Genomic DNA, 18,537 nt, shown 5'->3' on the forward strand with positions numbered 1-18,537 from the left:
GTGTCAGGAGTAATTGTTAAGATCCTTGATTATCCAGTATTCTAGTACTGATGACTATGATGCAGAAAAATCAGCTGTAATTCTTCATGTTGAATAATGAAAGCCTCCTTCATGTGACTAAGGCATTTCAGCATTCATTTTATTTAATAATGGCAGAGTTATTAAAATCAAGCAGAAGATATTTCGTGTAGTCTGCTGAAAATGTGGCTAGATCAGATCACTCTCCTATAGCAAAAGATGTTAAGACGTCTCGTTCAGCTTTAGCCAGGTCGAAATGTTATCACAGATACATAAACAGACGCAGACTCAGTATTTTAAAACAGAAACCAACAACATTGATTCATATATTTCCTAACCAGAAAAAGTGGTTGTACCCTTATGTAAAAATATTATTTTGAACTTTAAGAAATGTTTAAATACATATAAACACTATGAATATGTTAATGATTTCAATACAGTTTGTTTACATGTGTGTTTGATTCTTGAATAATTTATAGATAGCACTATAACTCCCAAATCACCAGGGCTATGTCTCTGAATAAAATAAAATAATAAATTATTTTCTGAATGTTCCAGCTTCATGTAAAGAAAGTGGTAGATTTTTTTTTTTAAACAGGACTCAGAAAGAATGGAAAGAAAGGTGTGTGGTCTATTTTTCTATGTGTAGCATAAATCCTAAAAGATTTTTTAATAAAGGGAGAATAATTCTAGTTTATCACTGGCAAATATAGCTGTGTTGACTTGAATGTTTATTTTGAAAGAAGCTCGGCAACTATACTTACACCCAGAGTTACAGTATTACGATTGTCACACACACACACAACCACTTGAGTTATCTGGATACCTGTCTCAAAATTCCATTTCTTTTTATATATGTAAATGCAACCTATATTGGGAAGGAGGGGCTTTTTTTAAGGTATTCATTATACTTTAAGTTCTGGGGTACATGTACAGATTGTGCAGCTTTGTTACATAGGTATACATGTGCCATAATGGTGATTTGCTGCATCCATCACCCCGTCATCTACATTAGGTATTTCCCCTAATGTTATCCCTCCCCAATCCCCCACCCCCTGCTATTCCTCCCCTAGCCCCCCACCCACCAGGCCCTGGTGTGTGGTGTTCCCCTCTCTGTGTCTGTGTGTTCTCATTGTTCACCACCCACTTATGAGTGAGAAAATGCGGTGTTTGGTTTTCTGTTCTTGTGTCAGTTTGCTGAGAATGATGATTTCCAGTTTCAGCCATGTTGGAGGGACTATTTCTTTCAAACCCTTACTATTCCACGTGAGGTAAAATTGTAAAATTGAATTTGGTTTGGTAACCTCTGATTTTTGGTTGATGGATGCAAATGTTTTCTTCCTTTTCTTATTTCCAGGGACCTCCAGGTTTTAAAGGCAGTGAAGGCTACCTGGGAGAAGAGGGAATTGCTGTAAGTCAAGGCTCTTTTTACCTCCATTTATCCCTAAAAACGTATCTACAATATGAACTTTCTTGAGTCAATTCAGAGGGAAGCAGGAAAAGTGAGATTCTAAGGAGTCATGTACAGAATCTCAGATCTTCTTTTATCCTCATTGAGCTTTGCTTCTGGTGGTCATTAGTGATTTGTTGACCTGTCTCTTCTTTGACATTGCACAATGATTCAATGCAGAAGTTACCTTCTTCACTAGGAGAGTTGAATCACTGCTATTTCCCCCATTCTGGAGCATTCTGCAAAGGTAAACCAGCTCACTACGTTGTTTATCAAGGACCCCACTCTTTCTTGTATTTCCCTATCCTTCCATCCTCCCAACAATCCATCCATCCAAACATTCATTTACCAATTATATATTAAACATCTTACCATTCACTACATTATTTATCAGAGACCTCACACATTAACATATTTATTCATTTGTTCTTTCAACAAATATATGTTAAATATCTGATCATGGGCCAGGCACAGTGGTAGGCTTCAGCAATAAGAAAAATAAAAGGAAAAATATTGTTTCTGCCTCCAGGAAACTTGCGAACCAGTAGAAAGGCAAATGAGACAACAGTGATTCTTGTTGTTATACACAAGGGCTAGTCTAGAAGTATAGAGACATGCAAAGGAGTGTGGCAGAACAACTCACAGTTACCTAACAGCCTTGGCTGAAGTTGGGGCTTGAGAGGGGAAGGCTGCAAGCAAGGAGTAATGCTTGGGCAGACATTTGAAGGATGAGTAGGAATTTCTGCAGGCAAAGTTTGGGGGAACAGTGTGTTCAAGGACATGTATCTGAGTCAGAGAGGATCATGTTCATAAAATGACATGTGGTCAACATGGCTGGAACCCAGGCCACTGCAGGAGGAAGGTATATGTGGCAAGCAAGACTCAGGAGTCTTGAATACTCTGCTGAAGATTTGGATTGCGTCTTCCAGTTGATGGGCAGTCACTGAATGGTGGTAAGCACAGGGGTCAAAATTACGGGAGTGTTTAGAAAGCCTGCTCAAGCAACATTAGAGATGATGATAAGGTGAAGGTCACAGGTAAGTCTTGCAGTCATAGGTGCGGGACAGGTCCTAATTTGGGCTTGGGACAGTATGACTAGATAGGTTAAGAAGGTTGGAAGGACATAACTTGGTTACCGCTTGGTGAGAGAGAAGCCTCACGCAGGCAATATGCAAGTGAGATGCAAAGCAAAGGCTGTCTGTTATCAGGGTGTGTCTGATTTATTTCCACTCTTAATTTTTATAAGCAAGAATTCTGGATTTTGAACCATGAACAGTCACACATTTTTTTGGTAACAAAAAATTTGTCAAGTTTTCAAGACAGATCCAAGATTACAATAGAAAAAGCTCATTTGGATTGTGCCGTTTCTCAGGGAGACAGAGGAGCCCCTGGACCAGTGGGAGAGCAGGGTACTAAGGGATGCTATGGCACCAAAGGTCCTAAGGTGAGGATTGCATGAGAATGTGGAGTTTTCTCAGCATTAATTCCATTTTCCTACGCTAACTATTGCTGTCCTTTTATTTTCAGGGAAACAGGGGACTAAATGGACAGGAGGTATGGTACCAGGCACATCCGTTTATCTACCCATGTGTTACCTAGAAATATTTTGATTTTTGAGATTATTGATCAGTAAATTATACAAATGAAGTTGTTGTTGACTTTCCTTTTTTATTGCCAGCCATTTCATTTTGTTTCTTCCTCTCTTTCGTTACAGGTAGTATATATTATTTATTGATAGTTTCTATTACTGAGAAACCTTTAATATTACCTAGGCCCACCCTAACAAAGAGGCTGTATGTGAAACACAAAAGTGGAGTCTTTTTTGGCATCTGACTTCTTTGCACATGCATGGGATATATACTCTGTCCTAATCCTGTCTGTCTTTTCAGGGAGAAGTTGGGGAAAGTGGAATTGATGGATTAAACGGAGAGCAGGTAGAGCCTTCCTGTACCATAGAGACCCTTCTGAGCTATTTATCACTATGAAAATGAGAATTCTGTTAATAGCCTTCCCTTCTTATTTTTTAGGGTGATAATGGTCTTCCTGGAAGAAAAGGAGAAAAGGGTGATGAGGGATCCCAGGTAGGGATTTAAAAAGGAAGAACATAAAAATTGTACTAGGGATTAAAGGTGTGATTAACAGTAGGACTACCCTGGGTATATCAGTCAGCTATGCCACAAAACTGTTTTGTGACAAACAATCACAAAACCTCAATCACATACAATAATGAACATTGATTTCTTATGTTTCTGAGGGGTTCAGCTGATCAAGGCTGAACATGGCTCATGTCTGTAAGGTGGCCGGGGACTTCCTTTCATATGTCACTTACCCTCCTGGGACCAGGAGCTAGCCTAACCATGCTACCCATGACCTTTTTATGCCCATGGCAGAAGCCCAGGAAAGCAAGTGGAAACATACTGGAACTCTCAGGCTTCCTTCGGACCGAGGCTCAGAACTCTCTCAACACTTCCATCTCGCTCTGTTAGCCAAATCAAGGTGTATTGCCAAACTCAGAGGAAGGGAATCTTATCCACCACTGTTGGAAAAGTCATTGCAGTTACATGACAAAGGACACAGACATAGGGAGTGGTGAAGAATTTGGGCCATCAATGACAAGCAGCTACCACAGTAAGAACAGAAGTAGGATGTTGACCAGGGTCAGTGGTGCCAGGCAGCACATTGAATAGTGTGTATCACTCATTCCCACCTGGAATGAATAGCAACAGCAGCCATATTTTCATCCTTGACTTTGTCTTTAGAGTGTGAAGAATTGAGTCAGAAACAACCATCTTGGGCAAAGTGCATGTTCTTTCTGAATTCCAGTTGCCTTATAAAAGAAAGATAATAAGGAATACCTGGTTCGTAGAATATTTGTGAAAAACAACAAGATGACAAGTGTGTGTGGAACACAAAGTTCACCACTGTGGCAAATAATTGAGTTCACTATTAAATTATTTATATGGTGCTTGAAACTAACTTTTTTGGTTGTTCATCTTTCCAATTTAAAAAGAGCCTTGGTAGAAAAATACTTGATTATTCACACCTGGGAGAAGAAAAGCTCTTTGTTTGTATCAGTTTTATTAAAACTTATTGTCTTGTTCTTCTTCTGATTTGTATGAACTTTAGGGAAGCCCAGGGAAGAGAGGGACTCCTGGTGACCGTGGTGCAAAGGGCCTGCGAGGGGATCCCGTAAGTGCTTGGGCTGCGTGGGCTGTGAACTGGAGTTAGGGCTCGATTTCTGTCAGTACTTCTGATAGGGAGTCTTGATTTCAGGGTACTACACTAGCAACCCTGAGTTTAAAACATCACAGGCATAATCGTAAAGTTTTAAATTCAGGTACCTGTGCTTGATCTTCATATACTGAATGAGTATGAGCTGTGAAAAGCCCTTGCATGTCTTTTGCAAATGCAGTTTTGTAAATACATACTCAGAATTGTTCTTGTGCTTCAAAACATTGAAGAAATTCCACTCCACTTCATTATCTTCCAAGCACCTCAAAATATGGACAGAATGAGAGAAAGCCATCTCTCTCTCTCTCTTTTTTTTTCCTGTTCTTGTGTTAGTCTGTTCTCACATTGCTAACAAAGACATACCTGAGTCTGGGTAATTTACAAAGGAAAGAGGTTTAACTGACTCATAGTTCCACATGGCTGGGGTGCCCTCACAGTCACGAAGAAGAGCAAAGGGACGTCTTATGGCGGCAGGCAAGAGAGCTTGTGCAGGGGAACTTCCATTTATAAAACCATCAGATCTCATGAGACTTACTCACTACCACGAGAATAGTATGGGGGAAACCACCCCCATGATTCAATTACTCCACCTAGTCTCACCCTTGACATGTGGGATTATTACAATTCAAGATGAGATTTGGAAGGAGACACAGCCAAACCACTATCAGTTACCCAAGAGTTTTTCTCAATTAAGAATATCAGCCTCATTTCCTGTAACCCAAGCCGAGCAGAATTTTATCAGTCAAAACTTACAACATAAAGGCACTGCTCTTGCAGGGGCACAACCCAGTTGAGTAGGCATAACCCATGTTAAAGAAAAAGAAAAAGACATATACCAATATATAGGAAATATGCCAAGTCCAACAGAACATCAGTACTATAGGATTTTCATCACCATACGCACTTAAGTCTCCAAAACCTTAATGAATTAGGACTTAGTTTTGTTTTTAAATGTTTATTGAACTGTAACTTACATCAGAAAAGTCCCTGAATTATAAATACACAGCTTAATGAATGCGAATACACCTGTGTAGTCGGCACAAGGTAAAGAAATAGAACATTACCAGCATCCCAAAAGCTCCCTCATGCCTATGGCAGCCACTACTCACCCTCCCCAAGGTAATCACTATCCTATCACTATAAATCAGTTGTACTTGTTCTAGAACTTTATATAAATGGAATTATATAAGTGTCTGCACTTCTTTTCTGGCTTTTCTTGTTTTATGCTTATAAGATTATGTTGTATATAACAATAGTTCGTTCAGTCTCATGGCTGCATTGCAGAGTATTTCATTGTGTGAATATACCATGATTTATTGATTATACTAATGCTATGTGAGTTGTTCCCAGTTTTTGCTTTTGTAAATAGTGCTGTTACGAATAGTCTTATATATGTCTTTTGATGTACTTTTGTACATATTTGTAAATATGAGGTCTCTATTTTAAGAGTAGAATTTCTGGATTATAACGTGTATGGCCATACTCAGATTGTCTTTATAGCTGAATGGTTTTCAAAAGTTTGTACTCATTTATACTCTTACTAGCAATGTATGGGAACATGTACTATACACTCATCAGAATGGTTATAATTTATAAACAAATAATCCCAGGTACTGATAAGGATGTGAGACAACGGGGAGTCTCATGAGGATTTTTTTTTTCTTTAATATATCCTCTTATATACAATGGGTTGGTCACAGAAGGAATTCGATGCAATGTATATGAACATGTAAATGTTAGGCAACTGTATTTAAAAAGCAGAGGAATTGGTGCATGAAGAAAACATTGTTGACTAAGTGACATCTTCTGATAATAGTGGCATCCTGAGAATTTTCAGACTTCAAAGAATCTAATTTAGAATGAAAGAACTATCCACAAGTAAGCATAATTTAGAAATATTAGTTCAAATACAAAGACATTTCAGTCATCTATATATGATGACCAAAAATTCATTTGGGATATTGCTATACAACTTCCATTGACTTTGATCAGAATTTCTCCTAAACTGTCTGCTAAAGATCATGTGATTATGTAACATACTTTAAAGAGTCTGAATAATGTAAAGAGCTGTCTATTTTAAAAGAAATATTTTATGACTTCCAACGGTAAAACAACTCTGCTTTTTTCACATATGGCTTCAGTGGATTACCATTTCAGGAAAAATTGGGATAAATATAATAGAACACACACACGATGCATTTATTCTTGAAAGCATGCAAATGGCACAAATTTTTGAAAATCTAAGTTCATTCAGATAGGATTTATGATCACGTGGAAGCTCATTTGGCTGTTTGGAATTTCCCACTTGACTAGAAGTATTTTTTTAATCCTAAGAAATGTTGGGGGAAAGAGTTAAATCATTTGTGTCATCTATAGAGGCTAGTAAGATTCATTTTGATAACATATTATTATAAGCTCATGTTTAATTGTAAATTTGTGATAGGTAATGCTTTTGTGTCCGGTTGTATACATATAGAAAGACCAAATTGGTTCATATTCACATTGACCAACTGGTCTCTATGCAATTTGGGTTGTTATTTTTGGTAAAATGTGCTAGTATATGATTCTTTTTATGTTATCTCTTCAGGTAGTTTAGAATTGAACCACAATAAGGGGCTTTTATGTCCAGTGGAATACAATTCTGGACTTGACCTCCCTTTTCCTTACTTGCTTTTCCCACCAAAATACAATTTTCTGATATTGTAATTTAGGTATACCCTGCTTGGAGAATTTGAGAGACAAATATTTAAACTTAAGGGAGAAAAAGAAGATGCAGAAAATGATATTTGGCTTTGGTAGGTGGAGGAAAGAAGCAATTTTTCACCTACATTTTAGTAATATTAGTGTTATAAAGTAAATTCCAAACCCATCTTTTTCACCCCATTAACTTATAAGGTCTTTAAGTACAAAACCATTTGTTTAAAAAGCTTACTAAATATCTGAAACAATGACATGTCCCTGCTGGTGACCGCAAATTACTTATTGATTGATGAAGGTAATCTGAGCTTCTATCAGCCCAGCAGCCCCATAACTGGCACTCAGCAGGACTGGATAATTGTTGTCCTTTCTCAATTTATTGGAGCATTGACTGAATTGACTGGCTTAGTTGATTGTCTCAGCATCATGGAGACACAGCTCTGTTTGTGGTTCATATGACTCAAGCAAGAAAGACTTCGGTTTGGCCTGCTAAAGATAATAGCCCACAATGTGTACTTGTTTTCAGGGAGTTCCTGGGAATTATTTGCATGAATATTGGGAAAGATGCAAAATTTCAGGATTTTTTGAAAACCAGAAAAGTAGGGGTGAACATACGGGGGTAGCATATGGGAGTACCCAGGTGTCCAGGAAGAGAAAGAGGGAGCCTTTCTCTTTCTCAGGTAGAGTCCTCAGCGTCACTCGGTGTGCTTATTATGTTCTCAGGGTGGAACCTATTACAAATGTTTGTCTTTTCCCAAGGGTAAGGGAAAATAAAATCTACTAGCTATCAAGTATAACTTTGCTTAGTCTCCAAGAAAAAAGAGGAAAAGTTAAGAGAAGGGGTGGCAGTAAGAAGAGGGGAGTAGGGTTAGGAGTTACCATGCACATGAGTCACATCGCCCTTGCTTGCCCTGGCTGTGCCTTCTGTGGAGAGCTCTTTCTCCCCACACACTCACCTTAGGTCTCTATTCTCTCTCTGATCATGTCAAACATGGGAGGAAAAGAAAATACTTGTAAGCCATCTATAATTTTAACCTTTTTCTGCTTTCAAATGGGTTGGACTTGTCAACTTCTTGAGAAATAGCTAAATGTTATAAATAAATTATATTTTTAAGGAGAAATGTTCAAACATACTAATTTTTCTCCTTATTTTCTATTTTTTAGGGAGCTCCTGGAGTTGATAATAGCATAGAAGGACCCGCAGGCTTGAAAGGAGAACGTGGAAGACAAGTAATTACGTGGGCTTGTAAAATGTCGATGCAACAACTGTGAGGCTCAGGTTCTCAGTGGTAGAATATGAAATGCTTAACAAAAAAATTGGAATCCAAGTGGATATACGGTACAGAAAACTACTGTTAGGAGCAAAATGATCTTTTCTCCTGCCTGTATACTACTCTGGGATTCGAGAAACATTCTTGTCTTCCTCCTCTAAATTTGGGTTGACTTGATTCACCAAGACACATCCTCGAGGTCTTCGTTCATGAATATAAACATTGGAACTCTAACTTAAAATGCAGGGCTAGCTGATAGAACTGTGCTAGCAAGAGAGTTGTTGGCCTTTCCAGTATCTGGAGGTAACATACCCTAAAAAGACATATTAGTAATACATGATAAGAACAAGATCAGGTAGATAGATGTGGTCCACACAATCAAGAAAAGTTTCTTGGGATTAATTTCTTAAGTCACAATGTGGTCATCAAAACCTGTTTTCAGTAATTAAAAATGGTTATCTAAAAAATGTATGTCACTGGATTTTTTAAAATAACGTTCCCTGTACATAGGGACTGTACATAGGGAGGAATTGCGATGTAGTGGAAAGAAGTTTGCTTTGGAGACAGGCCTAGTTCCTAGCTCATGCTCTGTCACTTACCAACTCTGGGCCTTGGGCTATTTTCTGTAAACCCCAATTTTCTCATCTGCAAAATACGGTGAATAGCCTACTTTAGAAGGTGATGATGGGGACTTAATGATATTTAATTTAATGATATAACCTTCAGTAAATATTATCTGCCATTATTAGTAAGTGGTAAATGTCAGTCTCACAGGAGACTCATAAATTATTCCATACTTTTGTGTCTAGTGATCATCTCAAGTGATCATCTAGTGCTCATACAAGCCTCTGTAGTATGAGACTGTATTTACAGTAAGGTAATAATCTGAGTAGCCAAACAGATCAAGCAATTCAAAGGTAGAAATCCAAACCAGTAGTAGCCATATCTGACACATAGTATGCTTTATCCACACTGTGGCAACAGAGCAGGGATAGTTTGAACACTCTGAGACATGTACCCCAAACACAACTTAGACAGTAGTGATGAATAATGAACAGATGAAGCCATGTCATTAGCATTTTTCCCTGCAATTCCTCATGACTCACATGGAAATGTGACTTAGGACCATGGAGTTCATGCCATTTTCCAAAGGAAAGGTAACTCTCTCATTGGTGTGTGAACTCATCTGTCCTCCCTGGAGTACAAGTTGATGTTAAAGAGAAACTCTGTCAGTGCTGCATAATTACCAACACACATCTGTCTATTCCTTTGACAGGGAAGAAGAGGTTGGCCAGGCCCTCCAGGGACACCAGGCTCCAGAAGAAAGACAGTAAGAGCCCTTCTAGACAAGGAGACCCACTGCTCTAGTGGCTTATATTGAAAATGGCTGGCTGTGGGGAGTGGGTGGGATGGTTCTGCTGGAGCTCGCTACCTTGGGGAAACTAACTTAGGGCATCTCTCAGACTAGGTCTGACAAAGAACTCAGGAAAGCCCCAGAAGCCGAAGTAGGAAAATGCTGACGGCAGAGGAGATCACCAGTCAGGAGAAAGAGCTGGGCAAAGAGAACCAAATCAGCAGCTAACTAGGGGAAAAGCGGTCAAAGTGTGGCCTCCTAGCTGGGTTGAGATTGCCTGTGATAGTGTTTTAAATCCAAATTCTATTCTTTTTCTGCCAAATTTTACAACGGTTGAGAAAAGTAAGAATTGCAATTATTAAAAAGTCAAACAGTAGATGCTGGCGAGGCTGTGGAGAAGTAGAAATGCTTTTACACTATTGGGGGTAGTGTGAATTAGTTCAACCATTGTGGAAGACAGTATGACGATTCCTCAAGCATCTAGAACCAGAAATACCATTTGACCCAGCAATCCTGTTACTGGGTATATACCTAAAGGAATACAAATCATCATTCTATAAAGACACATACACACATATGTTTATTGCAGCACTATTTACAATAGCAAAGACCTGGAACCACCTTAAATGCTCATCAGTGATAGACTGGATAAAGAAAATGTGACACATATATACTGTGGAATACTATGCAGCCATAAAAAGGAATGAGATCCTGTCCTTTGCAGGGACATGGGTGAAGCTGGAAGCCATCATCCTCAGCAAACTAACACAGGAACAGAAAAACAAACACTGCATGTTGTCACTCATAAGTGGGATTTGAACAATGAGAACACATGGACACAGGGAGAGGAACAGCACACACCAGGGCCAGTTAAGGGGTGGAGGAATAGGAGAGGGAGAGCATTAGGACAAATAGCTAATGCATGCGGGGCATAAAACCTAGACGATGGGTTGATAGGTGCAGCACACATGCACTTAGGTAACCTACACGTTCCACACTTGCATCCAGGAGCTTAAAGTAAAATATAAATAAATATTTAATTTTTTTTTTTAAGAAAAGGAAAAGAAGTCAGTCCTGATATAGGCGTATCTGAGTGAAACTGGATCACTTACTTATGGAACTCATTGTTGGGGGCGTGGTTTTGGTTTGTTTTTTATTTTATTGTGTTATTTTTTCATTAAGTACTTAAAAAAATTTCTGTGTGCAGAAAAGCACAGAGATGATAAAAATATTCAATAAGAAGAGTTAACTTTAATAAAATACACTTAGATGCCTACATCAGGGTCTGAATTAGGCCTTCTCATCTCATTTTGCAAGGTTTTCTTTCCTTTCTTTATGCAGTTATCCAGCCTTCAATTTCCTCCACCCCCTCCTAAATAGAAAATGTTTTAAAATTAAGCACAAATAGAAGCTAGTTTAGTATATTGCATTTATTACACATTGTCATTTCTGAGCAGATGTTTATAGAACAAGCTATTATACTCCATCAAAAATTTTTTTTTTTATCTTGGAGCATACCAGTGTTCTTTGCAAGGCAGAGAAAATGAAGAAATTATATTTAAAACATGCAGAATTTGATTGCTAGAAAAGAGCTTTACTAATGCAGTTTTCATGCATATAAAGAAATGCATTTGCTATTCATTTCACTTTCTAAAAGGGTGTAGTCAGCTTACATACCTCTGGAAAGTATTTTCAACTTAAAGACTATCATCCGGGAAATCCTGGCATGTAAGGATGAACTTAGTTTCATAGCCTCCAGAGGCTAATGTAATATTGCTATGCATTATTTAAACCGCACCACTCCCATGAAATATGGCCCCCATCTTGGGTTATAGATTCAGCCACGTCGTTCAGGAGTAAAAGTGGGACTTCCAGTTAAAATGGCGGAGTAAAGGTGTTTTCACACTATTCCTCTTAAGTGCATCTCACCAAAAACAACAAAAGAAATTAAAAATTGCAAAACAAAGAATGACCACAGCTTCAAGCTGCAAATAATAACAAACACCATCCGACTGTTTTTAAATCTCAACCTTAATGAATAAGAATTTAGAAAGCTGACACATCAAGTGAGACCTCATGCAGAGATTGGTTTGCTTTAAAACTAACAGTTTTCTTAAAACTAACAAAATCCAGGGACATGGTAGATTTTGAGAGAAACAGGAAATATACACATAGGGACACAATTCAACAGAGGAGGCAAAATGAATGAGAAACTGGAAAACATTCCATTTTTATTATGTAGAACTAGCAACCAAGGCCGTGGCGGCTGCCAACGATGAGAGAGGCAACAGTGTCCATCACAACACAGAGAAACTATGACTTAAGGGGCTTCATGTGAGTTCCACGAATCTCTTAAACGTCAGTAGTAGAAGGAAGACGTAGCTCTAAGGTAAAAGAAATAATTTGATGAGAAAGTGTTTGAGGCAACATATCTATGTCAAAGCTACCAGCCGTGTTCCAGCTACACTTCCCCATAATTTCTTCAGTAAACAAGTGATCCTATTCAAAGTTGGTGAATGGTCAGGAACATTAATAATCTTTATTAGATGATTAATCAGGACCTATGCATAAAGCTGCAAGAGAGAAAGAAAAACATGGGCAACGGACAGATACAGCCTCATTAGAAGAGGAATTATTCAAGGAAAAATCTGAATTCTGGAAAATAGTTCTGAGTCTCAAAGAAGTGAAGATAACATTATTGCTCTTAATGTCTGAAGCACTGACGAGACAATAGAAAGTGAGGAAAGCAAGCTGGCAGTGCTCGAGGAGCAATGGAAATAGAAAAACAGTAGAGATGTAAGATACGTTAGCACCTGACATTTCTATTCTTTTTTGTTTTTCTTCTATTCAAGTAAAATTAGACGTAATTTAATTTTACAATAGTTGAGTATGATCTCTTTTTAATAAAAAATAGCACTATTTAGAATTTTATCTGTGAGAATGAGCAAGATGATGTCAGGAGTCATGATTAACAGATGTTAATGATACTTCTAAATGGAGGAGTTGGGGTGATTTTTAAAAATTTTCTATGTTCTCTGCATTTAAATATTTTTAAATCAGCACATATTCTTATAACAGTAAAGTCATTCTTTGAGAAAGTAGAAAAATCTAGTGTTCACTGCAAAACTTCAGAATGAATGTTACAATGAGCACGGAGGACTCCTCAGTGCACAAAGGATCCGCTAAGCTGGTAAGTGATTGGAGGATGGCCAGTGGTAGAAGTGGCCTGTGGGGAAATAAGCTGCAAATCTGACCTTTACTCATTTGAACACCTACAATCCACCCACAACTCTACTAAATACTAGAAATAAACTCAACTACAAACTTAGACAGTCTTTCCTGTCAAGGAACTTAGAACCATGTTATAGAGTGTGGTTTCTCAGCCTCAGCACTGTTGGCATTTGGGTTAAACAACTCTCCGCTGTAGGAGCTGTCTTGTGCATTGTAGAAGATGCATATTATGCATCATCACATCGTCCCTGGTCTTTGCCCACTAGCTGCCAGTAATACCCCCGACCTGTGACGATGAAAAATGTCTCCAGATATTGCTAAATGTTTTCTGGGGAAAGGGAGGGTGATAAATCCTCCTCTTCCTGTTGAGAATCACTTTGTAGAGGGGACGGACCTGTAGAATTAATAAGCTGTTACCAGTGCTATGCTAGCAGATGGTAACGAATTGGGGGAAAAGGCAGGAAGGAGGGACAAGGAGGAAGGATCTGGGTTTAGGACGCAGTAGTTCTGGGGGAGATGAGGAAGAAAGAGGGGTTGGCTCCTTCTGAGCCAAACCTGAGAATAAGAAGAGATTCTTGTGCCAAGGATAATGAGAAGCAACTGTAACCTTAAATTAATGCATAGCTTTCATTCCTAGTTAGTCCGGAGGGCTGTTAGTTATGATTTACCCTTTTCATGCCTCTTGGCACTAGTTTAAAGGCATCCTGAAGTGGTGTCGGACAATCGTTCATCATTGTGAATGCTTGCTATTCAGACTCAGTATTAATTCGATGTTTTACCATTCAGAATGTCCTGCTTTTTTCCTGATAATTCTTCTTCCAAAATTAGTCTTGATGGTTCTATATCCAGGAAATTGGGCCCTGTAAACAACCAGAAAGTCAGGCTGGTAGGGGAAGGAAGGACTGAGTACTCCCTTGTGGGCCATCTTCTCTCAGCTCCCATTGGGGAGATTTTCTTACCTAATGTGCCCATTCACAGTCTATTTAAAGATAAGCCAGGTTGTCTAGATGTGTTATCAGACATCTGCAGTCCTTGGGTAAACCATTAAAATATTTTGGGATTTCATCTTCCTCATATAAACACTTGAAAATTTTAGGAAAGATTGCAAAATCATCTTCCATATTTCCTTATTTTGTCTTTCTCATGACAACCCAATGTATCTCTCCCATGACTCATTTGGAGCTTAAATCCCAAGTAACAATTTAACAAAGGTGCTGTGTGATTACTTCTGGAGATGTTTTCATTATTTGTGTGAATGGTGGATTAAAGCCTTTCTCATCCATTAGGCTTAAAAACTCCTAAATAGGATCAGGTGTCAGGTTTTGTTCACCATCACCCAGCCCAGCTCCTGGAAGGGAACAGGAACTGAATAAACATGTGTTAAAATAATTCTTTTTCAGCCAGCCCTTTCAAAATCAAACCTTAAAGACAGAAGGGAAATAATGTTTTTTGATGATGATTGAAGCATTGTAAATGTTTCAAGCCAGAGATAGATTTTTGAATGTGGAGGTCTGTTCCATTGCCCTTACACATACTGGAAGCTCTTTATTTTGCCTAAATGCAAAGTTCCATTCAGTTCCTCGTACCAAAACCAGATGTATCCACCTAAAGCTGGGATTTGACCATGTACTTTTCCAGCTCCAAAAACCCCAGTGGCTTCTGCTAAATATTGTAGAAACCCTTCAGCCTAGTAACCCGGCTACTTCCCTTTCTTCTCACACTTTTGACAGATGACCTTGTTGCTACTACCAAATATGCTTCCTATTTTTCTGCCTCTACTTCACTGCTTAGGTTGTACCTCTGCTGGAAAGACTTGATACATCCTCTGTCTGTAGGACTCCTACCCATCCTCTGAAACATCCTTCTCAAAAATCTCTTCTTCCAGGAAGATTTTCCTGATTTGACCAACTGGATATGATTGCTTTCTTTAAAACCTCTATTTCTATCTTTCCTGTTTCTTATGGCATTTGCCATACTCTGCCTTGTAAATATTTGTAATATTTATCTCCTCCTCTCAAACCCAAAAAGTGAGGGTTCCCTGAAATCAGTATTGTGTGTGTGTAATCTTTATGCTCTCATGTTTCCCATCTAGTATGCTCTGTGGGTAGTAGATATTTTTCAAATGAAAATATCTACTGATATTTTTCTGAATAAAAGTGAATTGAATAGAACAGACAAACTCATGTGCTAAAGGAATGGAAACAGCTTATTTTCCTCCCTCTGATAGAGGATTTAGGGTTTCCTCTCAAGATGACTCATCAGTTTTGTGTAAAAAAACAAGACAAAACAAAAAACTCTAATAATTTCCCCAAAATACAGTCTGTTTCTTATATAACAATAGTGCATTTCTCCATTTTCACACTGCTGAGAAAGACATACCTAAGACTGGGTAATATATAAAGAAAAAGAGATTTAATGGACTCACAGTTCCATGTGGCTGGGGAGGCCTCACAATCATGGTAAAAGGTGAAAGGCATGTCTTAGATGGTGGCAGGCAAGAGAGAATGAGAGCCAAGTGAAAGGAGAAACCCCTTATAAAATTGTGAGATCTCATGAGACTTATTCACTACCATGAGAACAGTATGAGGGAAACTACCCCCATGATCTAGTTATCTCCCACTGGGTCCCTCCCAAAACATGTGGGAATTATGGGAGCTACAATTCAAGATGACATTTGTGTGAGGACATAGCCAAACCATACCAAATAGATTTGACTGAAATATGATTAGCAAAATTTAAAGTTTGAAATACTGGCCTCTCAGAGAACATTTCAAATTTCAATCAAGACAATGTTGTCTGATCTTACTGAATTTTGCAAATCTTGGGTTTTACTTTTACTGTAACATTACTGAATGATCCTAAGTTAGACAACAAAATGTCATTGTCTCTTGATTTCCAGGTCTATGAAATGAAATACTGATCTAGAATATCTCTAGACCCTACACTTTCATATGACAGTGGTAGGAAAACCCACCTGATTATGTAACATCATTTTGATTGGATATTTTATTAATATACTGGATTGAGTAATTTTTGAATTGAGACAATTTTATTTTTCTGAGGTAAGCATATTATTTGGCTTTTTAAAAATAAAATTAGTTTGGCCATCTTTATATCTGAACTTAATCTATTATAAAGTACATGGAGTCAGTTATCCCAGTTTTTCCTCTGGCCTCCTGCCTTTGGCTAGTTTACCCCTGATTTCTGGCTTCCTTGGTATAGTGCTTAAGGAAAAATAAATAAAATTCAAATAAGTGAATTTGCAGCTTGTGAACAGCTCTAGTAAAAGTTTAGTAGAGAAAAAATTATTGGCCACAGTCTGTTCTCATAAGTAACTGTAGATTTTAATTGTCTATTTTTTCCATTGTCAGTTATTTCAAGGAGATAAATATTCAATTGCCCTAGGATAGAAATTTAGATTTAGCAATATTATGCTTTCATGGTACAGTGGAAAATTGAATGTTGTAAGCACTATGTGGGATTATTATGTATGTTGGTGGCTTAAGGTGTCCATTATGATTTTGAATCAAATATAAAAATGCATTTTTTTCTGAATTAATGATACCTTTTTCTATTTTAGGCAGCTAATGGCAGAAGGGGACCTACAGGCCCACAGGTACAATGATTTTTCCCCTTAACTCCAAATGACAAATATTGCATCCAGTTAAGGAGCTGGAATAAAGTCCCTGTAAAGTCTCTAAACTTCCTTTTTTGATGATATTGGTTATGAAATAGAATGTTGGTAAAATCTTAGGTTAGGATTTTAAAAGTTCATATTTTACAGTGATGTGGGCACTTCAGTCAAAAAACCACAAAAAACTAATGGCCAGAGATGTACTTAGCACAAGTATTGTTAAATTTAACTTTGCTTGGATTTTAAGTACAAACTTGAATAACTTAGTAGATGATCATTATTTTACATTTTCATTTAACTTTGGAATCTTACCTACAATTACGTAAAACCCCATATAAACCAAAAGAATACAATAAAACTTTTGTACAAATTGGATATTCTGAGTATGTTCAAAAACTTGGTTAAATCAAAAACCATGTTCCATTGTCATTGCACATGTTAGTGATACATTATATGTGTTTCGTGAACCTACAATATTTATGAAAGAGTGGTTATGACTTACAATTTTATAAAACATACATCCTCAGATTAGAAACACAATAAGGATAAATAATCAACTCTCAGTGTCAACATAGTGAGACTCCAGAATGTTAAAGATAAAAAGCATCTTAAAAATTACCAGAGAGAAAGGATAGCTTTACTCATGAAAAGAATGACAAATTAGAGTGCAGCAACTTCTGTTCAGCAATAATACATGCCAGAAAATAACAGAGTAATATTCTGAAGGTATTGTTGAAAAATAACTTAGAATTTTATACCTAGCCAAACTATGAGTAATGTGAAATAGACACTTTTAGACAAAGAGAGCTTACCATCCAGACATTATCCCTCCCTCCCACATACTTTTTCTTTGTCTGTTTCTGCTTCTGTAACAAAATACCTTAAACTGGTAATTTATAAACAACAGAATTTTATTTCTTATAGTTCTAGAGGCTGGGAAGTCCAAGATCAAGACATGAGCAGATTCAGTATCTAGTGAGGGCTTGCTCTTCACTCCAGAAATGGTGCCTTCTTGCTGCATCAACACTTGGCAGAAGGGGCTGACAGCTACCTTGAGCCTCTTTATAAGGCAAAAATCTCATTCAAGAGGATGGAGCCCTCATGACCTAATCACCTCCTAAAGGCCCCACCTCTTAGTACTATTGCATAGAGGATTAAGTTTCAACATATGAATTTTGAAGGAATGCATGCATTCAGACTACAGCACACTTCAAGGTTAAACTTCAGCAACAAAGAGAACCTACCCAGAAAAATGTCAAAATGTAAACGAAATTAAATTGGAGACAGAATTGGCGTTAAAATTTTTTTTTCTGATTTCTAGGAAAAGGTATCGATAAGTGACATTTAATCACATTCAACTATATAACAACTGAAATATAAACTTAGAGTATCCTAATAGTTGCCTAAATTATAAACTTTTTGAATTCTTTACTCTTTTTGTAACTCTCATCTGTGACAGAATTCAAGAACAATATGAAGAGAATACCCAACTTCTATTCTCTAGATATGTAATTGATTTGAATATAAATATTAATATGATGATGTAAGATGTCTGACAATGTTTGAAGAAAATATGGACTAAATTTTGAGTGTTTTTAAGGCCACATAGCTAAGTTAGATTTAATACAAATTTTATAGAAAAGGTGTCGGG

At 37.6% G+C, this 18,537-nt stretch overlaps 1 protein-coding gene across 1 annotated transcript in view; it reads left to right on the forward strand.

Annotated features, from left to right (window-relative positions):
• Positions 1-18,537, forward strand: part of COL6A6 (collagen type VI alpha 6 chain) — a 109,903-nt gene that overhangs the window by 30,050 nt on the left and 61,316 nt on the right. The window contains exons 12-20 of the mRNA XM_064378681.1: positions 1,376-1,429; positions 2,841-2,912; positions 2,996-3,022; positions 3,358-3,402; positions 3,496-3,549; positions 4,595-4,657; positions 8,561-8,626; positions 9,944-9,997; positions 16,833-16,868. Coding sequence (XP_064234751.1) covers positions 1,376-1,429; positions 2,841-2,912; positions 2,996-3,022; positions 3,358-3,402; positions 3,496-3,549; positions 4,595-4,657; positions 8,561-8,626; positions 9,944-9,997; positions 16,833-16,868 — 471 coding nt within the window. The remainder of the gene's footprint in view (positions 1-1,375; positions 1,430-2,840; positions 2,913-2,995; positions 3,023-3,357; positions 3,403-3,495; positions 3,550-4,594; positions 4,658-8,560; positions 8,627-9,943; positions 9,998-16,832; positions 16,869-18,537) is intronic.

The sequence above is a fragment of the Aotus nancymaae genome, unplaced genomic scaffold (assembly GCF_030222135.1).
Source record: "Aotus nancymaae isolate 86718 unplaced genomic scaffold, 86718_ANA_hifiasm-v0.15.2.pri h1tg000019l, whole genome shotgun sequence".
Lineage (NCBI taxonomy): Eukaryota > Metazoa > Chordata > Mammalia > Primates > Aotidae > Aotus > Aotus nancymaae.